Below are 26,857 nucleotides of genomic sequence, written 5' to 3' on the forward strand. Positions count from 1 at the left end.
GCCGCAGGACAAGCAAGCACCTCCAGGGCATACAGCGCTAGTTCAGGCCACATGTCCAGCTTCGACACCCAGTAGTTGTAGGGGGCAGAGGCGTCACCAAGGATGGTCGTGCGATCCGCTACGTACTCCCTCACCATCCTTTTACAGTGCTCCCGCCGACTCAGCCGTGACTGGGGAGCGGTGACACAGTCTTGGTGGGGAGCCATAAAGCTGGCCAGGCCCTTAAAGACTGTTGCACTGCCTGGGATGTACATGCTGCTCGATCTCCGCACCTCCCCTGCTACCTTGCCCTCGGTACTGCGCCTTCTGCCACTAGCGCTGTCGGCTGGGAATTTTACCATCAGCTTGTCCGCAAGGGTCCTGTGGTATAGCAACACTCTCGAACCCCTTTCCTCTTCGGGAATCAGAGTGGGCAGGTTCTCCTTATACCGTGGATCGAGCAGTGTGTACACCCAGTAATCCGTAGTGGCCAGAATGCGTGCAACGCGAGGGTCACGAGAAAGGCATCCTAACATGAAATCAGCCATGTGTGCCAGGGTACCTGTACGCAACACATGGCTGTCTTCACTAGGAAGATCACTTTCAGGATCCTCCTCCTCCTCCTCCTCCTCAGGCCATACACGCTGAAAGGATGACAGGCAATCAGCCGGTGTACCGTCAGCAGCGGCCCAAGCTGTCTCTTCCCCCTCCTCCTCATCCTCCTCATGCTCCTCCTCCTCCTCCTGTACGCGCTGAGAAATAGACAGGAGGGTGCCCTGACTATCCAGCGGCATACTGTCTTCCCCCGCCCCCGTTTCCGAGCGCAAAGCAGCTGCCTTTATGGTTTGCAGGGAATTTCTCAAGATGCATAGCAGAGGAATGGTGACGCTAATGATTGTAGCATCGCCGCTCACCACCTGGGTAGACTCCTCAAAATTACCAAGGACATGGCAGATGTCTGCCAACCAGGCCCACTCTTCTGAAAGGAATTGAGGAGGCTGACTCCCACTGCGCCGCCCATGTTGGAGTTGGTATTCGACTATAGCTCTACGTTGTTCATAGAGCCTGGCCAACATGTGGAGCGTAGAGTTCCACCGTGTGGGCACGTCGCACAGCAGTCGGTGCACTGGCAGCTTAAAGTGATGTTGCAGGGTGCGCAGGGTGGCAGCGTCCGTGTGGGACTTGCGGAAATCTGCGCAGAGCCGGCGCGCCTTTACGAGCAGGTCTGACAAGCGTGGGTAGCTTTTCAGAAAGCGCTGAACCACCAAATTAAAGACGTGGGCCAGGCATGGCACGTGCGTGAGGCTGCCAAGCTGCAGAGCCGCCACCAGGTTACGGCCGTTGTCACACACGACCATGCCCGGTTGGAGGCTCAGCGGCGCAAGCCAGCGGTCGGTCTGCTGTGTCAGACCCTGCAGCAGTTCGTGGGCCGTGTGCCTCTTATCGCCTAAGCTGAGTAGTTTCAGCACGGCCTGCTGACGCTTGCCCACCGCTGTGCTGCCACACCGCGCGACACCGACTGCTGGCGACATGCTGCTGCTAACACATCTTGATTGCGAGACAGAGGAGGAGGAGGAGGAGGAGGGTGCTTTAGTGGAGGAAGCATACACCTCCGCAGATACCACCACCGAGCTGGGGCCCGCAATTCTGGGGGTGGGTAGGACGTGAGCGGTCCCGGGCTCTGACTCTGTCCCAGCCTCCACTAAATTCACCCAATGTGCCGTCAGGGAGATGTAGTGGCCCTGCCCGTCTGTGCTTGTCCACGTGTCCGTAGTTAAGTGGACCGTGGCAGTAACCGCGTTGGTGAGGGCGCGCACAATGTTGCGGGAGACGTGGTCGTGCAGGGCTGGGACGGCACATCGGGAAAAGTAGTGGCGACTGGGAACTGAGTAGCGCGGGGCCGCCGCCTCCATGATACTTTTGAAGGACTCAGTTTCCACAACCCTATACGGCAGCATCTCAAGGCTGATGAATTTTGCTATGCGGACGGTTAACGTTTGAGCGTGCGGGTGCGTGGCGGCGTACTTGCGCTTGCGCTCGAACACTTGCGCAAGCGACGGCTGAACGGTGCGCTGAACTACACTGCTGGATGGGGCCGAGGACAGCGGAGATGAGGGTGTGGGTGCAGGCCATGAGGCGGTAGTGCCTGTGTCCTGAGAGGGGGGTTGCATCTCAGTGGCAGGTTGGGGCACAGGGGGAGAGGCAGGGGTGCAAACCGGAGGCGGTGAACGGCCTTCGTCCCACCTTGTGGGGTGCTTGGCCATCATATGTCTGCGCATGGTGGTGGTGGTGAGGCTGTTGGTGTTGGCTCCCCGGCTGAGCTTTGCGCAACAAAGGTTGCACACCACTGTTCGTCGGTCGTCAGGCGTCTCTGTGAAAAACTGCCAGACCTTAGAGCACCTCGGCCTCTGCAGGGTGGCATGGCGCGAGGGGGCGCTTTGGGAAACACTTGGTGGATTATTCGGTCTGGCCCTGCCTCTACCCCTGGCCCTGGCCACCGCACTGCCTCTTGCAACCTGCCCTGCTGATGCCCTTGACTCCCCCTCTGAAGACCTGTCCTCCTGAGTAAGCGTTGCACACCAGGTGGGGTCAGTCACCTCATCGTCCTGCTGCTCTTCCTCCGAATCCTCTGTGCGCTGCTCCCTTGGACTTACTGCCCTTACTACTACCTCACTGCAAGACAACTGTGTCTGATCGTCATCGTCCTCCTCACCCACAGAAAGTTCTTGAGACAGTTGGCGGAAGTCCCCAGCCTCTTCCCTCGGACCCCGGGAACTTTCGAATGGTTGGGCATCAGTGACGATAAACTCCTCTGGTGGGAGAGGAACCGCTGCTGCCCAATCTAAGCAGGGGCCCAAGAACAGTTCCTGGGAGTGTTCCCGCTCCTGAGCAGGTGTCATTGTAGTGGAGTGAGGAGGCTGGGAGGAAGGAGGAGCAGCAGACAGAGGATTCGGATTTGCAGCAGTGGACGGCGCAGAACTGCGTGTTGACGATAGGTTGCTCGAAGCACTTTCTGCCATCCAGGACAGGACCTGCTCACACTGCTCATTTTCTAATAACCGTCTCCCGCGTGGACCCATTAATTGGGCGATGAATGTGGGGACGCCAGAAACGTGCCTCTCTCCTAATCGCGCAGCAGTCGGCTGCGACACACCGGGATCAGGAGCTCGGCCTGTGCCCACACCCTGACTTGGCCCTCCGCGTCCTCGGCCGCGTCCACGTCCTCTAGGCCTACCCCTACCCCTCAGCATGCTGTATTACCAGTGATTTGATTTCACAGGCAGGAAATAAATTGGCGCAAGACTGCAGGCCAAATATAATTTTTTCCCTTTTTGGAAAACGAAAGGCCCCACTGCCTCTAGTGAATGAATAATCTAAGTTTAATAACTGTGCTGTGTCCCTGCTAATGTGTCACAGAACGTGAGGGTAGCAGAGTTATTATAACTCTGGCAGAGCAGGTTTTTTTTTTCCCAATTAAGGAAAGCAAATGGCGAAGCCAGCAGTAAAGCGTAGCTGGGTGCGTATGATTTAGCAATGTTTTTCACGCAGCTCACACGTGTCCACCGCCCGTAAGGACGGACAGAGGCTGGACAAATAGATTTGTTTCCACTTGTTTTTCCACCAAAAGGCAGCACTGCGTATATTCAATGAACATGAGAAGTTTAATAACTGTGCTGTGTCCCTGCTAATGTGTCACAGAACGTGAGGGTAGCAGAGTTATTATAACTCTGGCAGAGCAGGTATTTTTTTTCCCAATTAAGGAAAGCAAATGGCGAAGCCAGCAGTAAAGCGTAGCTGGGTGCGTATGATTTAGCAATGTTTTTCACGCAGCTCACACGTGTCCACCGCCCGTAAGGACGGACAGAGGCTGGACAAATAGATTTGTTTCCACTTGTTTTTCCACCAAAAGGCAGCACTGCGTATATTCAATGAACATGAGAAGTTTAATAACTGTGCTGTGTCCCTGCTAATGTGTCACAGAACGTGAGGGTAGCAGAGTTATTATAACTCTGGCAGAGCAGGTATTTTTTTTCCCAATTAAGGAAAGCAAATGGCGAAGCCAGCAGTAAAGCGTAGCTGGGTGCGTATGATTTAGCAATGTTTTTCACGCAGCTCACACGTGTCCACCGCCCGTAAGGACGGACAGAGGCTGGACAAATAGATTTGTTTCCACTTGTTTTTCCACCAAAAGGCAGCACTGCGTATATTCTATGAACATGAGAAGTTTAATAACTGTGCTGTGTCCCTGCTAATGTGTCACAGAACGTGAGGGTAGCAGAGTTATTATAACTCTGGCAGAGCAGGTATTTTTTTTCCCAATTAAGGAAAGCAAATGGCGAAGCCAGCAGTAAAGCGTAGCTGGGTGCGTATGATTTAGCAATGTTTTTCACGCAGCTCACACGTGTCCACAGCCCTTAGGACAGACAGAGGCTGGACAAATAGATTTGTTTCCACTTGTTTTTCCACCAAAAGGCAGCACTGCGTATATTCAATGAACATGAGAAGTTTAATAACTGTGCTGTGTCCCTGCTAATGTGTCACAGAACGTGAGGGTAGCAGAGTTATTATAACTCTGGCAGAGCAGGTATTTTTTTTCCCAATTAAGGAAAGCAAATGGCGAAGCCAGCAGTAAAGCGTAGCTGGGTGCGTATGATTTAGCAATGTTTTTCACGCAGCTCACACGTGTCCACCGCCCGTAAGGACGGACAGAGGCTGGACAAATAGATTTGTTTTCACTTGTTTTTCCACCAAAAGGCAGCACTGCGTATATTCTATGAATAATAACTGTGTTGTGGCCCTGCCTATACAATTCTTTCCCTGCAGTATCAATGGAGGGTGGAATGCTCTGCAGAGGCGATTTTGAGAAGCCCAAAAAAAATGCAGCACAGCTAACAGCAGCCTGGACAGTACTGCACACGGATAAATATGGCCCTAGAAAGGACCGTTGAGGTTCTTGAAGGCTACACTCACTCCTAACACTCTCCCTGCCTATGCAGCACTTCTGTCCCTAATGCCAGGTGCAACGCTCTGCAGAGCCGATTTTGAGGAAAAAAAAATGCCACTGCTAACAGCAGCCAACACACAGCTATCAGTGGCCCTAATAAGGACCTTTGGGGGGTCTTGAAGCCTACACTAACTACCAATTCTTTCCCTACAGCAGCTCCGGTATAAACAGCACTGTCCCTCATCTAACTCACCAGGCATCTGAGGCGAGCCGCGGGAGGGGCCGACTTTTATATTAGGCGAACACCTGATCTCGCCAGCCACTCACAGCAGGGGGGTGGTATAGGGCTTAAACGTTGCAGGGGGAAGTTGTAATGCCTTCCCTGTCTTTCAATTGGCCAGAAAAGCGCGCTAACGTCTCAGGGAAGGAAGTGAAAGTAACCAGAACACCGCATGGTGTTCGTTACGAATAACGAACATCCCGAACACCCTAATATTCGCACGAATATCAAGCTCGGACGAACGCGTTCGCTCATCTCTAATAGTAACCCTTTCATCATCCCAGGCCAAGAGACATAAAAATAGGACCACTTACGTCTACATTCTGCAGGTAAATAAGTCTCAGGGCTTATACACAGATACGCTCGCCTCAGCGTAATATATTTTTTTGACACACAGGACCTGTTTATATGCACGTGCCCCCCCTGCCCTGGTTTTCAATGAATTGCGCAGCATCTTGCACATTTGTACACACATTTGCACACCTCCTATCCGGAAAGTTGGTAAAGTTAGTATAATGGGGGAGTGTTGGGGTTTATTTTATCATAGCCGGCACCTGCCTTGTATGCAATGGGTTCAGCTCGCGATCTCGCTCCATATAAACCTAGCACACCCAGGATGTGACTCTGTACATCCTGTGTCATTAAGGGGGTAATGGAAATGTCTCTCTAATCCAGTGTTTCTCAACTCCTCTCACCCAGACCTCCCCCCCCAAAAGGTCATGTTTTCAGCATATCCTATAGAGAGATGACGTGTAGCAATGGCTGAGGGATTGATAATGATTACATCACCTGTACAATACTATGGAAATCCTGGAAACCTGGCCTAATACTTTGGACTGATAACAATTAGTTTTACTATACAAGTACTAGATTAATTCTAGGTTTTCTTACAGGAAGTATCCAAGAGAGAAGACATGAGTGCGCGCCTGAGCTGTATACACCTGCCTATTGAATCGCTTGTGGTGAGCAAATCCATGTTTTTAATAATTATATTTTTTTATTTCCATCATGAGCATTTACCTTAAAATGATACTTAAAGGGTAGATGGAAATTTGTGGTCTAAAGGGTACTAGGCAAATGTGTTGAATGTAGTAATCTCACGGTGAGCCTAAAACTTGTCCGCTAAAGTGCAGCATGTAACAAGGGGGCGCTCTCTATGTCTAGAGGAAAGAAGATTTCTGCACCGACATAGAAGGGGGTTCTCTACTGTAAGAGCAGTGGGACTGTGGAACTTTCTCCCTGAAGACGTGGTCATGCCAAATTTGATAATAGAGTATAAGAGGGGCCTGGACGGATTTCTTGAGCGTTACAATATTACATGTTATAGTCACTGATTACTTCAGAAGGACCGGTGATACGGGGATTATTCTGATTGCCAGATTGGAGTTGGGAAGGAATTTTTTTCCTTAAATGGGGAAAATTGGCTTCTACTTCAATGAGGTTTTTTGTTTACCTTCCTCTAGATCAACATTGGAGGGTAACAGGCTGAACTGGATGGACCTATGTATTTTTCCAGCCTTACATACTATGTTACTATGTAAGAGCAAAATGGGTCAAGTTAGAGGTTTAGGCCATAACCCAATAATTATTTAGCAAATATAGTAACGATATTTCAGTCTGATGTCCTGTTTAATTGCAGGGTGGCGGCTCCTTGTCTGGTTCTGACAGTGCTCCAGATGAATGCGCAATTCGTAAAAGCCTTTCCAATGTGTCCTGTGAGTAAGAATAATGGTTTGTACAGCTGTATGGGGGGCGCAAAAGAGGAGTGCATTTCGGAATACTCTATTGCTCCTCGACATCATTATACACATTGCATACCTGTAACGTAGTTCTCTTCTGTTCATCATAACCGCTTACAAAGCAAACTCATTTTCGCAAAACTAATTGTTTCGAAGCATTTTTAAACCCTCACTGACCCGTCCCTGTAAGACATGGATCTCCCAAGCCCATTATAGTGAGTTCCCATTTTAATAAAGTCCATATGTTATTGCAGGGCACGGATCTTAGTAGATTTCTATGTCCTTTAATATTAGATGGGTTCAGCTCACAGTACCCAAACTAATGTCCTCTTCTGACATGTTTTATTGACTCCCATTGACTTGCACAAATTCTGCACCAACTACCACAAATGTAACCACAGAAGTGAACAGTGAACTCAGACAAAGATTGTCTTTATTAACAAAGTTTCCAATCTACACAAAGACAGATAGAGAAGAGTTAACTATTTTTGTGATTCCAATTGTCAGATAAATAAATAGACAACTTTTTACAGATAGAATAGATATATAAGAAAATGAGGCACCAAATCAAAATCTATTCACTATTTTTCATCTAATCCTTTAAATTCAAATGGATCCTGAACTATACTTTAATACTTTTGTCCTATGTTGAAATAACAATAGCATACTTGAATAGGAAGACATGGACATGCTACACGATGGTATAGCGCACAGCCCCTGGGGCCCTGGAACATGGATTACAATTTTGTATTGTGGCTAGAGATGAACGAGCATCCTCGTTAAGGCGATTTACTCGAGAGAGAGCATCGCCTTTTTCGAGTACCTGCTGGCTCGTCCCTGAAGATTCGAGGGGGAGGGGGGGAGCAGGGGGTTGCGGAGGGGATCGGGAGGAAGAGAGAGAGAGATCTCTCTCACTCTCCACCCCGCCCCCCTCCGCCGCCCCCCGAATCTTCAGGGACGAGCCAGCAGGTACTCGAAAAAGGCGATGCTCTCTCCAGTAAATCGCTTTAACGAGTATGCTCGCTCATCTCTAATTGTGGCCCTGTAGGAGGAAGAGAGAAAAATCGAGTTGCAGAGTTGAAGGGTAGCAAGTCATAAGCAGAAATCCACTTTCCATGCCTCTCTAAGTCATGTGGGACCGCTGCTATGGCTGAAGTAAAGAAATTGTACTTGAAGTGGCCTTTTTCCTCTACAGTAGGTGCAGATCATCCAGAAAGTCATCCATTGTCATTTGCAGGAGATTCAGGTACCGATCTGTGTTAAGAGTTTCTGGAATGAACATAGGTCCAAGGAGGAGATCGCACCAAATTCGAACTCACACATTCACACCAAAATTTGCATTGTCTCCTGATTGGGTCATGCTCTTAATAATAATTTGAATTGCATCTGCACTAAATTGGTGCTCCGCTGTTCACTAACATGGTCCTTACTTCAGTCATAGCAGCGGTCCCAAGGACTTAGAGAGACGCGGAAAGCAAATTTCCGTTTAACACATGCTTCTCTTCAACTTTGCAATTGGGGTTTACTATCCATCTCGTACAAGGGCAACAACAAAAAATTAAAATCCATGTTCCAGGGTCACCAGGGGCTCATGTGCACCATACCCTCATGTAGCACATCCATGTCTTTCTATTCAGGTATGCTATTGCTATTTCAATATAGGAAACCAATATTGAGATATAGGCTGGATCTTTTGTTTTGACTACACCCTGCATATAGAAAGAATCCATAGTATCCATAGAGTCCTAGCTCTGTAGATAGAATCATAGAATGGTTGAGTTTGAAGGGACCTCCAGGGTCATCGGGTCCAACCCCCTGCTCAGTGCAGGATTCACCAAATCATCCCAGACAGATGTCTGTCCAGCCTTTGTTTGAAGACTTCCATTGAAGGACATGCTGGACGAGATTGCAAATTACAATTGCTAGGATTCCCTTCAAGGTCAAAGATAGCCTCGGAAATTGCATTATTATAAAAATTTACAGTTACAAGTTATACAAATTACATAATGTAGTATTATATTTATTTTCTCTTTTTTATATAAAGCCCATCATGCATCTTTCCCCTTTTTGCTTCTCACATACTTTAATTACTGAAACATAAAAGCCATAATTGCGTCATTAAAAAGTTCTCGCGTTAGAAGCCCTCTAGAATTGTTGTAGCTTATTCCGAGGCAATCACCGCTTAACTCTTTTTTAGTTACTCCATTACATGGATTACCGGAGATAAAGACCAATTTACAACCACCTCTCATCATTCATACAGCTGCCACCCCCATGCCTGTGCCAAAAAATTCTCTATTTGGAGAACTATCTCTGGGTTGTGAATCTAGGAGACAGAGCAGCGTTTCTGATGGTCCTCATGGCAGTGAGATCAAGTCCATGGTAAGTTTGGTATCATTGTTCATGTCAATTAAACAAATCCAACTTTGGGAAAAGGAAATCACAAAACTTTTCTTTGTACTTTTGTTCTTTCAGCCTAGTGCAAGGAATTCCACACATAGTTCCTGGGGCGCCGTGTGTAGTTGGAACAGCCGAAGGTCTAGTTGGAACAGCATTGGACGGGCCTCCAGCATTAAGCGTCAAGTACAGAGTGGTGAACATAAATCCTTGCTCTCTGCGGAAGGAAAGGAGAGTTCAGAAGGCGAGACATCTGATGAGGAGGTGTCCATTCATAAAGGCTCTTCTTGTAATGTAATGGAACTAGTGGGCAAAAGAGAGGCACTCGATACATTACACGTTCCTTACACTTATGCATTACAGAATAAACCCAGCCTTCCTGTAGATTATCAAGGCTGCAATGGGAAAACTGTACTGCCCCATGTGACCCCTCAGCCCCATCTTGAGGAGCCAAAACTTGATTACAGCAATAACATTGATGATGATCTGAACATGGTAAGCATCTGGATATTGAACGGGAACATTTATGTTGTTTAATCCTTTCCAATCCACTGTCTGACGTCTTCCTACATTCTGATTGAAGCTTGTACAGCTCCAATGTCAGAAGATGTCCGACAGGGTATTCTTACCATCTATTGCCAGCCACTCCGTTGTCAGAGCCTCTCTGGCGCACACACACTGGCTTTAGCCAGCAGATGGCACCGTTGTATAACAGCAAAAAGAGAAAGCCTTTTAGGAAACCCTGAATCCAAAATTTGATTGGAAAGGGTTAATTTATGTTGCAGTTATTCACAGCAAATTTCACCCCTTCACATGAGCCTATGCGCAAAAATGTTTGCCGCAGTGCAGCGTATTTGCGCATGAAGGGGTGCAAAATCTGTGTGTTGCCCGCATCTCTGCACATAGTACTGTACATTCTGTACATGTAAGGACAGCTCACACGCACACATGACACACGCTTTCTGTGGATTTCATGGCTATTTGAAGTCTAATGAGCTCCCGATGTGTTCTTTTCCTCGCGTTTAGCTTAGCGTCACGCCCTTCCTTTTGGATATTTTTGCACCTCCCATAGACTCCTACAGGACCTTTGCTGTCCAAAATGCAGAAAAATAGAGCAGATCCTCCTTTTCCCTGTGCGCACTCAGGGCTCAGTCCGATGCGCCCATGTTTCTGCAGGATAAGACCGCTGCACTGCCAGTGCAGACGACTCTCTGCACCAGCTGGCAGATAGAACACATGGCCGGCAATGGAGCTGGTCATGCAGAGAGATGTCCACACCCGGTGCGGCCGTCTTATCGTGCAGTAACACGGGCGCATCGGCGCCCATGTGACTGAGCCCTCAAAACGCACTTATGAGAACGAACCCATTGAAATCCAATGGGTTCTATTGTCCGTGTTTAGTGAGCGCAAACGTGGTCGTGTGCCTGTCTATAGGCACTAGAACCTGGTTCCATAGAGTGAGGCGTGGAGCTGGATCTCCATTAACATGGATGGAATGTAGAAATGGTCTGAGCATGGCTTTTGTTCTTGGTGTGAAGAATAATGTTTGAATTGACGCAATCAGAAATCTTGAAATTGACGAGGAATTAAAAGACGAAGCGTATCAAAAAGTTGTATAACTTTCCATAAAGCATTGACTCTAAGGGCTTGAACAGACAAATGATTTTACACACGTTTTTGCGCACAGGAAATTCCTGCCCACAAAACGTGACAAAGTGAACCCATTGATTTCAATGGGTTTGTTCCCATGAGCGCATTTCTCATGTGCAGTTCCTGCACTAGGGCGTGCACAAAAACACATACACCCATGTGAATCTATCTTATAAGTCAAGTCAGGGGTGTAAGGAGACACCTTGTACGTGTCACCCTGAACGTGGCTTCCTACCCTAATAGCACTAATCCTGACACACTAATGGAGAATAATGTGAAGTCAGTCAGAAAGCATAAAAATGGACCTGTAAATTGTAGGGCACACAATCGCCAACCGTGCCCTCATTCACTCATAGTAAACAAATGCCTTGAAAATGGTTATGGATTAAAAAGTTGCATAACTCTCTGTTTACCGTATATACCGTGTTTCTCAAAAAATCAGACCCTGTTTTATATTAATTTTTGCTCCCAGGAGGCACTGGGTCTTATTTTCAGGGGATGTCTTATTATACTTACCCAGCAGGTTCGGTCCAGGTCCTTCCCACTTTTCTCCGGAGCTCCAACATGCTTCTTGCAGTCCTCGGCCCCCCACAGAAGATCACTTCCTGGTTACAGGATTCATAAATCCCGCCTACAGGAAGCGATGGCTCTGATTGGTTCTCGAGCACTGCTCAATCAGTCAATGCAGCACTCGATGAATGCAATGGTTGGGATTGGTTCATCGAGTGCTGCATTGATTGGCTGAGCAGCAGTCGAAGAACCAATCACAGGCATCGCATTGTGGAGGCAGGATTTATGAATAGGCTGTACTGTGGCATTGACTGGCAAATTCATAAATCCCACCTCCACAATGAGATGGCTGTAAATGGTTCTTCAACCGCTGTTCAGCCGATCAATGCAGTGCTCGATGAACCAATCACAGACATTGCATTGGTTCATTGAGTGCTGCATCGCTTCCTGGAGGTGGGATTTATGAATCCCGTAAGCAGGAAAGTGATCTTCTGCGGGCAGCCGAGGTCTACAAGAAGCACGTTGGAGCAGTGGGAGGGACCTGAACCGAGCCTGCTGGGTAATGTATATATATTTTTTTTAATATAAGGCCTTAGTCAGACGGGCGTTTTTTTGCGCGATTTGTGCATGCACATGCGTCCGGCGATTTTTTAAAACCATTGCTTTGCAATGGTATCGGACACATGAGCGCTTTTTATGCGCTCGTCCGATAAATTATAGAACAGAAATCGCAGATCGCACCTATCTGCGATCTGCGATTCCTGTTCTCTTCTTTATATGCGCTCAATGGGGCCGGCGGCAGCAGCGCCGACCCCATTGAGAACATATAGAAGACAAATCATTCTTCTCTGCCACAGCTGTAACAGCTGTGGCAGAGAAGAACGATGTTTCCCATTGAATTCAATGGAGCCGGCAATACAGCCGACTCCATTGAAAGCAATGGGCTGCCGGCGTGCGCGGGATGAATTGTCGGGAAGGGCTTAAATATATAAGCCCTTCCCTGCAATTCATCCAGAATTGCTCAGCGCTGAGCCAATCAGGGGGCAGGTCTGACTCACACCCCCTTCACACCCACTGCAGGCCGGCTGCGCGGAACTCCGTCTGCCGGGAGCAGGTGAGTATGTATATATTTTTTATTTTAACACTTTTCTGGATGAATTGCACGGAAGGGCTTATATATTTAAGCCCTTCCCGACAATTCATCCCACACTCGCCCGCAGCGCATTGCTTTCAATGGAGTCGGCTGTATTGCCGGCTCCATTGAATGCAATGCGCTGGACAGCTCCAGCCTGTTTCTAATGGAACGCGGCTAGGAGCAGATTTTTGGGCGATTTTCGGGCACCGGTCACGCGATTTGCGGATGCGCATCCGTCATGCGATCCGCAAATCGCGCGAAAAAACGCCCGTCTGACTAAGGCCTAATGCAGCTAGATCTTGTTTTTGGGGTAGGGCTTGTATTTCAAGCCTTCCCAAAAATCCTGAAAAATGATTATTTTCAAGGTAGGTCTTATTTTCGAGGAAACTGGGTGGTAATTTAGCTCTATTAATCTAATACCAGAAAACCCCTTTATTAAACAATGGCTCAGAAGTTACTTAAAGTATGCTTTGTTTTACTTTTCCTGCTATTTTCTGGTAGCCCATGTCACCCCAGTGCTATGTTATACTGCACAGTACGGACCATATTGTGAACTTTTTGGTTTTCTAGAAATATTGTCAATGTAGTGTTACTAAAAATTACGATTTTATATTCTTTTCGCAGAGCAAAAGTGAAAGATTAAAAGCATGGATAACAGCTCATCTCCCAGCCTGGTGCCAGGAGAGAGAAACCTGGTCCCTTTACTTGTTCCCCCCTTATTCCAAGTATGTGTTGTTTATTATAAGTCTTGCTCTGTTCATTTTCCCAAAAGAATAGTGAATGGAAGACTTGTTTAGACTAGCAGAGAAATGTCTATAACAATCTGTATTTGCTTATAATGTTCCTGACAGAACACACTGTGATGGGGTATCGGGATTATTGAGGATCCACTAGTCAGAATTTGTAGTGCCAGCTTTGTATTAGCCCCTCATGTCATGTTCTGTTCACTATGTCAGTGTTAAGGTTTAAACACATGGGCGTGTCTTAGTCTCGTTATGTAACCGTGAAAATCACAACCGCATAATGGGACAAAAGGAAACCATTGTGTTGACTATCTGGACTTGCCCTATCTTTCTTGCACATAATTTTTCTCAGGAATCACCTATCTTTATGGGGTTTTTTTCTTTCAAACCTATGCGCAGTAGCCCAAACGCACAGTTCATGCACTTATACACTCTGTAGCATGCGCCCATCTGTTTTTGCCCTTATGGGCTAACATGGGTTTGCAACCCATTATTTATTTCAGACCGGTGGTCAGTGGTTTTGCTACCTGCCTACTATTAGTAAATGATGCTATACCATATAATGGTAAGTTACTTTATGGTAGGAACACAATGATCTCCAGTCTTTCCTTGTATTCATGTGAATAACTCATGAGATCCATTTATAGTAAAGCCACATCTTGCAGCTACTCTCAAGAACGTGTTACTTAATAGCATGAATAGTAATCCAATAACAGTGAGCAAGACTGCAGATAATATAAAGAATTTTTCAGACAAATCCTATTAATAATCTACCCTCATTAATAGTTTATCGCCAATAATTTGCCACTCAGGTGATCAGTTGATCGCCTGCTGTCAGAGCAGCTGGGCCAGACTTTGTCATCAGGGTCAAAGGTGAAGCATCATAGAGGGCTGCACTCCAACTGAATTAAATGGGGGGGGGGGGGAGCCACCTCTTATTACACTTTGGACCTTGGTGTTTAAGCCAGAAGTACCAGAAGTGTAATAGGAGCCTTTAGCTATCATTGATTTCAATGAGAGTGAAGCTCTCTAATTACACTTTTGCCTCCAATCCCAATTATGACATCTGGCCCCGTTGAACTGACAGTGGGCCAGGCGATTAACTGATCAGCTGGTATCCAAAACAGTGCAATCAACTATCGATGACCTATTATGAGGGTAGATCATTAATAGGATTTATCTGGAAAACCCTTTTCATAGGATCATTAAAGGTAAAAAATACACAAAAATGTAACAGAATTCTCCCTCCGCCCCCCCCCCCCCCTCAAATTAATAAGCCCTATTTTTTTCTTAAAAATAAAAAAATGACACTTTTTTTGCACAGAACAAACATGTGCCAAAATGTGAAACTTTTTTCCACCAGAAAACTCACGTAAAGCATCTATTAAATCTCCCCCCATGTGTGGGTATTTCTAGATTTACAGTTCCTTTCAACTGTCTGTATTCAAAATAACTTACAAAATTTACTGCACTTTTTAGGGCTTAGTCATACGGGTGCATCGGATACAACCGTGTTACCGCACTGAAAGATGGTCGCACTGCAGATGCCGACGAATCTCCGCACCGCCAGAAGAAAGAACATGTGACCAGCTCCATTGCTGGTCATGTGTTCTTTCTTCGGCGCTACGGGGAGTTATTTGTTCTGAAGTGCGGCCGTCTTCTTCGTGCAGTAAGGGCTCAGTCACATGGGCGCCAATGCACCCGTGTGACTAAGCCCTTATGTATTAGAATGTGAAGCAAGTCGAATAAAAACATTAAAAACTATTTACAGCCTATCCTACTATATGTACAATACTTCTGTTGTCATCCCAATGCATCTGAAATGATAAATGTTGCAAGCTTGAGATAGGTCTTTGGTTGAAAATTCCCAATTTCCAATTTTTTTTTCTTTTTGTCTACACCTGCTATGCAAACGTTTGTGTCACTATGGTAACAGTCAATAAACAAACTCTACTCGTGTGGTGCAGAGTGCTAAATAAGCTCTTGCTGACCACCTGAAGGTTGCGAGTTCAATCCCCACTTGGTACAGGTAGCCAGCTCAAGGTCAACTCAGCCTTCCATCCTTCCGAGGTCGGTAAAATGAGTACCCATCTTGTGGTGGTAAAAAAAACTTTTTTTAAATAAATTAATTTTTTTTTAAATTACCTGAAAGCACAGTTGGTGCTATATAAATAAGATTTTTTGGGGGATATTAACAAAAAGTAAGGCAGATATGGAAGGGATTATGGCTGGAGGATCAGTACAATAAATTTGTTTGTACAATGCTACCATACCAATTAATAGGACCGCATAGCAGCTTTAGAAGCAAAATAATAGGATATTTTCAGCAAAACCTATTTCAAAGTTAGAGGTACAGTAAAAAATGTTTTTGAAGTTGGACATATCCTTTTTATTAGGAAATTGTCCTTTTTGCAGTTAACTAATATGTTGTTGAAAGTAGCTAGTCCTATCCAAAGCTATGTTGCAAAGGAATACCATGATATGAACGTCTTGTGCCTTACGTTCTGCTAGTATTGTGTAAAAGACTAGGTAAGTCATGTGATGTTTTTTGCAACTACGTAGTAGAGACAGAAAACTAATTGCCCTTACCACAAAAGTACAGAAATAAAGGTCCATAAATCTTTTTTTTATTTGCTTTTTTTTGCAGATTCCGTTTAATGTGCAATAAAATCATCACCCATAGGATGTTTGATCATGTTGTTCTAGTGATTATATTTCTGAACTGCATTACCATTGCAATGGAAAGACCAAAAATAGAGCCTCATAGTGCTGTAAGTATATCTGAAAGCCAGTCGAAATGTTTATGTGGAAGATCAACAGCATATGTAAAATGAATTATATATTACATGGACACCAATACTATAAACTCATCTAGAAGGAAATGAAAATACATGGTGTATAAAACAGTTGTTTGATGTGGAGACAAAGCGCCCATGACATTCTACTGAAAATTATGGACAGTTGGAAGTTGCTTTCTCCTTTCAGCTGTGAGTGTAATAGCATACTCCATATTACAGGGATTGTCCAGCCTGCTTTTGTTCCAGTAGTAGGACTTGGTTGTCCATTGACTGGGTCTCTTATCTGGCATCTCAGCCCCAATTAAATGAAGACAACGAACCCCCTAGAAGGTGCTAATACCACCACTACACATCAAATTAGGCCTTATGAAACAACTAGCTTATATACCCCGGTATACATCTATCTATATGAAGATTTTCTACCAAACAGATAAGAAAGTAGGTCATCTAGTGGTAATTCTAGAGGTGGAAAATTACAGGCTTCACTCCTACAACACATTTAAGGAGGCCCTGTTTTAAATTTCTTGGCATGACAATAATTACATATTTGGTCCATTTGTCTAATGATAACATTAAGATGTTGATTGTAGGGTCCTATTGAAAACTCTTCAGCAACAAATTAGAATACCTTGCTGCCCTTGATGCACTGGCTCTGTCTTTCTCTTTTTGAATTCAGACCTGACGCTCCTTCAGCGTTTCTGCAGCCCTTGATGTCCTGGCTCTTTTCCTCTCTATTTGAATTGGTCTCATGTTTTCTTGGGATCTCTGTAGCCCTTGATGTAGTGGCTCTTTTGTGCAATACTCAAAGTCCAGCCTAACGCTGTTCCATGGTTTCTAACATCTGTGATGCAATGGCTCTTCTCTCTTTTTAAATTGGGACCTCATTCTGTTCCAGGGTCTCCGCAACCCTTAAGGTCCAGGCTCTTTCCCAATCATTCTTAAGTCATTGGTCACGTCATTCGCTGACCTCACTCATTCTCAGTAATTATACTTTGCTTTTGGCTAGACTTGTCCAGTGGATTTCAATTTTTTCAAAGCCATTCCAGACTCACCACACATCGAAATTATTCACCATGCTGAATCATAAAGCATCTTATTTTACCATAGGCCTCATTTATTGAAACTGTGTAAAAAAAACTAGTTGTTGCGTACAGCAATCAGCATTCCTTAGGCTGCTCCAGTAAAATGAAAGCTGTGCTGTGATTGAGATCAATCAAGGCATGTAGAAGCTTGTGAAGAACAAACAACACAAATATACAAATTTTCACTTTTATATACAGTGTATATAGATTTTTCACAGCCCTAGATAATGAGTCAGAAATGTTCAAGTGCCTTGAAGACTTTTTTCCTAATTTGTCTGAGGAAAAGGTCAAAGCAGAGGACTGATCAAACCACGGATAATCAAGATCTAAGAAACTTGTAAGTCAGGAGAAAGTGGGTTGAAACCGTTTTGCTGCAGTGATTTGAAGCTTTCTGAGCAATCACAAGGTGGAAAGCTATGTGGATCTGGTTGGGACTCTAGTGAAGAACTATGGTACAGTGGGTTGCAGAATATCTCTTAAGGTCCAAAACTTGATGCTTATTTTCGTAAATTCCAAGAAACAATGGCACATTCTTAAAGGACCAAGGCCAACACTTCTAAGAGAACACACGGGATTTTGAAGGACTGTATAATGAGAGAATGATGGGAGACTATGTTGACTTTTTCAGGTAAAATAGGTACATTACAAAATATTACTGTCCTTTTCTCAAAAGCAAAGTTTGTCTGAATTAAGGACAACTTTCTATACTAGCAATTAGGAAATACGAATTATTAGCCAGGAACAAATTTCTATTACAAAGTATTATATATTAATTACCTAAGGCCACCCTTATGGAGCCAAGAGGACATTAAATAATTGCCATTTTTGATATGTTTCAGGAAAGAATATTTCTGACGTTATCCAACTATATTTTTACGTTAATTTTTTTGGCGGAAATGACAGTAAAGGTAAGAAGATCCCAAAACTCCTATTGTATACTGTATTCTGATTTATCCATTGTTGTTTTCAGATATTGTTCACCATTAGAGATGAGCGAGCATACTCGTTAAGGCGATTTACTCGAGAGAGCATCGCTTTTTTCGAGTACCTGCTGGCTGAGGGTGAGCGGGGGGTTGCAGAGTGGATCGGGAGGGAGAGAGAGAGAGAGATCTCTCTCACTCTACACCCTGCTCCCCTCCGCCACCCCGCGCCGCCCTCCGCAGCCCCCCCGAATCTTTAGAGACGAGCCAGCAGGTACTCGAAAAAGGTGATGCTCTCTCGAGTAAATCGCCTTAACGAGTATGCTCGCTCATCTCTATTCACCATCCTTCTCCCTTTTTCTTCATTCTGTTAGCTCATGTGAAAGTTTCAGGTTAGAATTGTTGGCTTTAGGATTTTCATTCTTAATGATATTCATAAAATGATTACATTTGAATGCTCAAGTGCATTAAATTTTTTTGCAATTACATCTCAAATGTATTGTGGGTCTAGTGGGCAATGGTTAAAATCAAGCTTTTAATTCATTACTTTGGGGGGTTTCCTTGCTATTGACATGAATAATTTATCTTCTTACACATTCAATAAGCAATGAAATTCATCTTTAACCACTTTATGACCACATAATGTACATTACATCATGGGATCGTGAAGGGTGTATAAAGTGGGCTTGGGAGCCGAGTCCGCTCCATACCTGGCAGCTTCCATAGATGCTATCTAGCCCTATCCATGGCGGGGCTTCATAGGCAACGCTAAAAATCAGTATACACTGCAATACTAAAGTATTGCAGTATATAGTAAAAGCGATTAAATAATCGCAAAATCAAGTACTCTGTGGGGGCTAAATAAAAGTGTAAAAAACTTTCAGCAAAGTTTTTTTAAACAGTAAAAAAATAGAAAATATTGAAAATTAAGAAAAACACATTTTCAAATATTTATCATGCAAGGTGAAGGCTGCAAAAAAAAGGATGGAATGTCATAATTACAATTTTTGTTTTATTGCATCCTTGTTCTCAAAACATTTAAATAAAAAGTGATTTTAAAGGCATATGGTAGTAATAAAAACTATAGCTGAACCCACAAAAAACAAACCCTCACACGGCCTAATCAACAAAAAAATACAAAAAAAGTTACAGGTCTCAGATTATGGCGACAGAAAGTAATTTTAGTTTAAGAAAAAAATTCATTCACTTTTTAAAAATAGAAAAACATTAAAATCAATGTAAGATTGGTATCATTATAATTGTACCGGCCCATAGAACAAAGTTCATGCCATTTTTACTGCACTGTGAATGCTGTAAATACTATTTCTTTGCTTCCTTGCAGGTGGTGGCACTCAACTTGTGTTTTGGTACCAAAGCTTATCTGAGGAGTAGTTGGAATGTTCTAGATGGAATGCTTGTTCTAATTTCGGTAATTGACATTCTAGTATCAATGGTTTCTGATAGTGGCACAAAGATTTTGGGAATGTTACGAGTATTGAGACTTCTCCGGACTTTAAGACCTCTGCGGTAAGTAATACATATCATTTCATCAAAATCGTATGCAATCTACCTGGGACAGAATGTAGCCTGAAGAGTAAAGTTGGTCATACACAACAATATTTGTCCCAACCACAGAAGTGTTCCAATTTTTTTTACCCCTGGGATCCTTGTTGGTAAAGAGACATACATTCAAAAATCTTTAAAGCCATTAAAATGTTTAAAGGAGCACTAAAAACTCGCCTGCTCCAGTTACCAAACCTCGAACCAGGCCAGCTGTGTCCGTCTAGCACAGCTGTCCTCCCCAGACAGCCACTGGACCTCTGTGCAGCCTTTGTTACTGCCCAGACCCAAAATATCCTGAGGACTTATCTCACAGCTAGTGACCCCCTCACATGTGAATCTTCCCCACCCTTTTAAACAATTTTTTGTACTTTTACATCACTAATATACAATTGTCACCCAAAAAATGTTTTAGATGTAATGGAGGAGTTAACTCAATTAAAATAATACAAAATCATATGATACAACAACAAAAAGCAAAAATAAAAAAAGAGAAAAAAAGAAAAACACAACATATCCTCTTCTCTTTTCCCTATCCCCCTTCACAGCCTCATAAGCATCTCCAAATCTTCTTTCACCATTAATTTTTCAAAACAGGGCAAAATTCCGAATAAAAAAATGCAAGTTTATTTTTTAGTAGGGATGAGCGAGTATACTCGCTAAGGCACTACTCGCTCGAGTAATGTGCCTTAGCCGAGTATCTCCCCGCTCGTCCCTAAAGATTCGGGGGCCGCCGCAGCTGACAGGTGAGTTGCGGCGCGGAGCGGGGCAGAGCGGGCGGGAGAGAGGGAGAGAGAGATCTCCCCTCCGTTCCTCCCTGCTCTCCCCCGCAGCTCCCCGCCCCGCGGCACCCGAATCTTTCGGGACGAGCGGGGAGATACTCGGCTAAGGCACATTACTCGAGCGAGTAGTGCTTTAGCGAGTATACTCGCTCATCCCTATTTTTTAGAACTTTTATTAAGTTAACTAATCCACACCTTAAAAATATGCTTCCTCCCAAAAAAAAAAAAGCAATGTCGTTGCAGCCTTCTTTATCGTAGTAACCTTATTAATAGATGACAGTTCTCCCAAGACTAGTATTAAGCCGACCAAACTAGTATAACCCTGTTTTAGGTCAAACTTTGCTAAAAGTTCAGTTTAGCACAAACATGAATCAAGATTTTAGCAAAGTCCTACCCGAAACAGATTTGACTCGCTCAACTCTAGTCCTGAACACTGGTGTATAGCACTGTCTAAGAGCCCTAAAAGTCCTGTATAACATTCTCAGGGTATTATACAAGGGTGTTTGGGCTCTTACACAGTGTTACACACCAGCTTTAAGGGTGTAGGTGAACTTCTTGTTTAGTTTGCACTAATTCGGACTGAACCAAAATTTAAACAAAGTTTTCAAAAGTTCACTCATCACTACCCAAGCCACATAATCAAGGACTAAAGTAAAGATCAATTCCATATAATTTATTATCTTAATATTGGTCCAGATTTTATAACTCATTAATAGAGTAGAGATTTTATTCCTACCTTTCATAATAGCTAGTGGTTACTGATGAGCGAGTACACTCGCTAAAGGCAATTGCTCGAGCGAGCATTGCCTTTAGCGAGTATCTCCCCCGCTCAAGACAGAAGGTTCGGGTGCCGGCGCGGGGGAGCGGTGAGTAGTGGCTGTCAGCAGGAGGGAGTGGGGGGGAGAGAGGGAGAGAGAGATCTCCCCTCCGTTCCGCCCCGCTCTCCCCCGCAGCTCCGTGCCCGCTGTCGGCACCCGAACCTTCCGTCTCGAGCGGGGGAGATACTCGCTAAAGGCAATGCTCGCTCGAGCAATTGCCTTTAGCGAGTATACTCGCTCATCTATACTAGTGGTTAATTCGCTATAGTCTACCACCAAACTGCTCTTGGCAGGAGTGCAGGGTTGTGACCCGGCCTTAACGAACACAAAATGTTAAAATTAAAAGGCTGGGATAGGGTGAATCTTGGCTTTCTTTGTTCATGCCCTCGGAGGATTACTAGTATGAGTATTATTGTACTTTCTATTGTTATTTTAAAAGTTTTTATAAATTGTACCAAACCTGATAATATGGGCAGCTGTTGATTTGCATTTCTTTTCTGAACATCTCTATTCTGTAAATTTATATTTAGTATACTATTTGTTCTGTCTTAATATAGGGTTATAAGCCGTGCTCAAGGCCTTAAACTTGTGGTTGAAACTTTAATGTCATCCTTGAAGCCCATTGGAAACATTGTGGTAATCTGCTGTGCCTTTTTCATCATATTTGGCATCCTTGGTGTTCAGGTATGAAATATACAAGATTTTGGTAACTTTAATGTAATTAAAAAAGAAATAATAACCAATTTAAAGGGGTGTTCTGGCAAGAAACATCTGTCATCTATCCACTGTGATAACTGTTAGATTGTGGAGTATCGTTACTTGTTAGATTATAGACCATTCTGGAAAAGAATAGAGAATCTCCTATTTATTAACTTTTAATATAAAATAGGTATTAAAGGGGTATTCCGACAATTACATACAGTGGTGGCAGAGGGAGAACGAGGAAAAAATAAAATAACAACACTGATACTCACCTCCCTGCTGCTCTCCTGCCACCAGCTCTGGTCCTCAGGTCTATTTACAATGGCTGCAGTGTTGATGTGGGTTGTTTATCCATGTGACTACTGCAGCCAATAGAAGGCCAAACAGGGACGTCATCAGTGACTCTGTAAATCTGCCTGGGACTTCTAAATTAGAAGCCAACGTGACAGGTTTACGGGATGTAACTAGGCCTTCTGGCCGTGTAATATCGCCAATCAGATACCGTGGGGCCAGAGCACATGGGGGCTCAAAAATATATAAAAGAAATAACTCAGAAAACCCCTTTAAAGAGTTATGCCAGCCATTAACATTTTTCACCAAACCATGTAATAGGTAATAAATGTTAGATTGGTGGAGGCCTAACAACTAAGACTTCACCAATCATAAGAAAGGTGGACTGCAGTTCCCTGTTACTCCTCTGCAGCGCATTTTTGCTGAGGAAGAGTAGTATGGAGTGGCAGCCGAGCATGCACACTCTTGCTCCATGTACTATAGGCTATATGGAAAATAACTGATCCCTCTCACAGTCAATCACTAGATGTATTGGTGATAATAGATAGGGGAAGCAGTGTTTCCCCAGCAGTGGTTCTGGATAGGTGATAAATGTTATTGGCTGGAATATCTTATTAACATAAATTAATTAAGAACTGTTGTGATTGCGGGATCATTGTTGATCTATTGATCTAGCTTGTTCCAAATAGCGATTATAGTAATTCAGTAAATATATTTTGTTTATTTCAGCTGTTCAAAGGAAAATTCTTCTACTGCTTGGGAGAGGATACAAAAAATATCACAAATAAATCCGACTGTCTTGATTCTAGATACAAGTGGATCCGACACAAATACAATTTTGACAATCTTGGTCAGGTGAGTAGAGCAACATGTGATTTGAAATATGGATTTTGGGTAATGCTGAGAATCCAGCCAGGTCTTTTATTGAATTGTGGCTAATACTTTCGAGCATTCAAAAGCCAAATATTATGTTATAGAGGGTATAGGGTGTGTAGGTTTAAACAGTTTTTTGTTTTATTTTTAATATCCATTTAAAAAAATATCCATACCCATTCAATTACATATTTCACCAATTTAAAAAAGTTTGTTCATTCTAACACTTAACTATATTAGTGGTGTGTTCACAGGATAGCTGATCAGCATTGTTCTGCTGCCTGGGACCCCAGTCAATCATCTCTTTAATGATATAGGATTTAAGAAGCAGATAGCTTCTCACATTGTGCAATGGCCTAGTATGGTATTGCAGGCACAGCTGCCATTGAAGTGAATCAGAGCTGTGCCTGCAATACCACCCCACACCACATTATAATATATGGAGCTATCTGCTTCCTGCTTTGTATACATTGACAGTAGCCTGGTGAAAAGCTGATTATTTGGGGTCCTAGGTGGTAGACCTCCATCAATCAGCTGTTTTGTGTATAGGTCACGAATTTTTAAGAGCTGAAAACCCCTTTAATGGCTTACGGTGCACTTAGACACAAAGATCATTGCTCAAAAGATGGCTTTTGAGCAATCATTTTGCAAAAAACTACTACTTGGTACTAATGCCTATTAGTACCAATTAATAGCGTGTGAGCCACCGGAAGCTGCATTCAGGGAACAGACCACTCGCTTTTTGCTGAATATATTCCCTTTGTTCTGCAGGCGAGGCTGACAGCTGAGATATTGTAATCACCTGTAATCAGCGCTCCCCAGGCAGAACACAGCGTGCGGTCCTGCTTATCAGCTGTTCTGCTGAACAACGGCGGATTTCATGCTGAACTGAAATCCATTGTTCGGCAGAAAACTGAAAGATGGGCACATTTACACGCAACAATTATTGCTCTAAAGATGGCTTTTGAGCAATAATCATTGTGTTTAAATGGGCCTTTAGAGATTATCCAGATTGTCTAAGCTTTGATGTTACTTTTGGTTAGTGGAGGCTTTCCCCTTGCCACCTTTCCATGCAAATCATCTCTACATCTTTTGTGTTTGTGAATCATGAACACCATCCTTAGTTGGACTAGTGAGGTCTACATATATTTGGATGTTTTGTAACTTTGCATTTGTAGCTGCCTCTGTGATGTAATAGGGTTCCACAGCCTAGTATAGTGTTCCTGCTCAAACTTTATGGTCATTAATTTGCAGTAAAGTTCAATATATAGCAAAATATAGAATCAATAGAACTTGCAGCAATCAGAACTGTTTACCATAATTTACTAGTCACAGCATGACTATATTCACTTTCATTACCTGTGATGTAGCAGCATAGTGCGGACAAAGTTGCTGTTTAGTGCTAACCTTATACTTACAAAATCAAGTTGATTCGGGGGAAGACAACCCCACCACCACCACTCTTACCCTAGAATGGCATAAACCACTTTGCCATAGAGTGGAAAAAATTGGGTAGATCCCTGTATCTACATCCTTCATTAATACCACTAGTCTTGTGTATTGTGGTTTACGAATGCGATATCTAAACTTTTCTTAAATCTATCCATGCCCTCAACCATTAGCACATTATTAGAGATGAACGAGCACGCTCGGTAAGGCAGTTACTTGAGTAAGCCTTGCTCATCTCGAGTAACTGTCTTCTCCTCCGAGCGAGCTCTGGGGGGGCAGCGGGGAAGAGTGGAGGGGAGAGTGAGAGAGATCTCTCTCCCCCCTGCTACACCCCGCCGCCCACCGCTCACCCCCGCCGCCCCCCGAGCACGCTCGGAGGAGAAGGCAGTTACTCAAGATGAGCAAGGCTCGCTCGAGCAACTGCCCTTACTGAGTGTGCTTGCTCATCTCTACACATTATATGATAACAGGTTGCATAACTTTACTGTTCTGATAGTCAAGTTATGCTTCAAGCATAACCATAAGTCAGCTTATGGTTTTAATGTCTTTTTCTTAATAGTTGTGAAATAAATTATATTAACTGTAGAGCAAGAAGAGTAAATTATACCGGATTACTCCATGAATAGAGCCTAAACACTTCTGATTTTACTTCAAGGCCGGCACAAGTTTCTTATTTCCCAATTTAATTTTAATCTGTGAGAAAAAGGAATCATAGAGCGCCATATAAATGCCATGGGACAAATTATCCAGGCATGAATGCTGCTAAAGAGGGTAGTAGTTTGAAAAGTAGGTAACTTGAATATATGTGTGAAGCAGTTCCCTCCCATAGACATCACAGAGTATAATTACTGGCACCAAGTCTGGCAAAACTATGGTTAGAAAGAAATATATTGCCCAGTATCATATTTAGTAACTTCAACATGTACGCCTTATAACTAGAGATGAGCGAGTATACTCGCTAAGGCACATTACTCGAGCGAGTAGTGCCTTAGCCGAGTATCTCCCCGCTCATCTCTAAAGATTCGGCGGCCGGCGCGGGTGACAGGTGAGTTGTGGCAGGGAGCGGGGGGGAGAGAGGGAAAGAGAGATCTCCCCTCCGTTCCTCCCCGCTCTTTCCCGCCCCCGCCGGCCCCCGAATCTTTAGAGACGAGCGGGGAGATACTCGGATAAGGCACTACTCACTCGAGTAATGTGCCTTAGCGAGTATACTCGCTCATCTCTAGTTATAACTAAATACTTTTTTATCTATGTATATATTGGTATATATTGGTACATGTCAACGCAAACTCAATCTTGAAAGCATTAAGGACTGTACTTAAAAAAAAAAACTGTCAATAAATGATTGGTAAGAAAACGTATACCGTTTCTTATTTGTGTCTTACTAGGCATTAATGTCGTTGTTTGTCTTGGCATCCAAAGATGGATGGGTTGACATCATGTATGATGGATTGGATGCAGTTGGGGTGGACCAGCAGGTACTATATTACCATATACAAAGTGTCTGGTCTGTGTGCCATGTTGTTGCATTATTTTCTTGAATATAATTATCTAATTTTAATTTGACATCTGGCGAAAACGCATTTTGTAATCCATAAAATATCATTTCTACTTTTGATCTAGTTCCTCTAGTGACTACTAACCCAATATGTCAGACATATACATTTCTACACAACACAATACAATCAGCTGACCACAGGGTGTCCTTTCACAGGGTTCCCCATTGATTAGCTTTCATATGTGGGGGAACCCATCAGCAAGTGCTCAGTTTTCTTTCAGCACCACCACAGTCCTGGAGGAAAACTTCTAGAACACAACTATTTTCCTTCCGAGGTGTGAAAATATAATTGCAGAGTTTACGGTACACTCCATGATATCGTCAGTAACCACGACAATGTGTTTAATTATAGACATAAGTAAATCTTACTGCTATACATAGTTTTAACACAATGCTCCTGAGTGCAGATATTTCATCCCTCTAAAGATAATTTGCATGCATTTTAACAGAACTAATGAATATACATTAAAATTACATAAGAGTGTGCTCCAGGATCTAAATAGGATATGACAGGAGATGATATAAATTGTAATTGTTTAGTGATTTCTTAGCAATGTGGAGAATCCGAATATGCATGTATGTCTATAACTTATGTATATGGGTATTCAAGCATACAAACAGGCAAATAAAACATTGTGTTCTTGGGAAA

General features: G+C 43.7%; 1 protein-coding gene across 6 annotated transcripts in view; it reads left to right on the plus strand.

The window, feature by feature from the left end:
* Positions 1-26,857, plus strand: part of CACNA1G (calcium voltage-gated channel subunit alpha1 G) — a 179,977-nt gene that overhangs the window by 77,142 nt on the left and 75,978 nt on the right. For 4 of the 6 annotated variants that reach the window (XM_066586608.1, XM_066586607.1, XM_066586613.1 and 1 more), the window contains exons 13-23: positions 6,098-6,166; positions 6,844-6,919; positions 9,141-9,325; positions 9,419-9,835; positions 13,260-13,360; positions 16,026-16,149; positions 18,098-18,166; positions 19,521-19,705; positions 21,896-22,022; positions 23,061-23,186; positions 26,039-26,128. In XM_066586608.1, coding sequence (XP_066442705.1) covers positions 6,098-6,166; positions 6,844-6,919; positions 9,141-9,325; positions 9,419-9,835; positions 13,260-13,360; positions 16,026-16,149; positions 18,098-18,166; positions 19,521-19,705; positions 21,896-22,022; positions 23,061-23,186; positions 26,039-26,128 — 1,569 coding nt within the window. The remainder of the gene's footprint in view (positions 1-6,097; positions 6,167-6,843; positions 6,920-9,140; positions 9,326-9,418; positions 9,836-13,259; positions 13,361-16,025; positions 16,150-18,097; positions 18,167-19,520; positions 19,706-21,895; positions 22,023-23,060; positions 23,187-26,038; positions 26,129-26,857) is intronic. The other 2 variants (XM_066586612.1, XM_066586611.1) reach the window with 2 other exon arrangements.

Source organism: Eleutherodactylus coqui, chromosome 13 (assembly GCF_035609145.1).
Source record: "Eleutherodactylus coqui strain aEleCoq1 chromosome 13, aEleCoq1.hap1, whole genome shotgun sequence".
Classification (NCBI taxonomy): domain Eukaryota; kingdom Metazoa; phylum Chordata; class Amphibia; order Anura; family Eleutherodactylidae; genus Eleutherodactylus; species Eleutherodactylus coqui.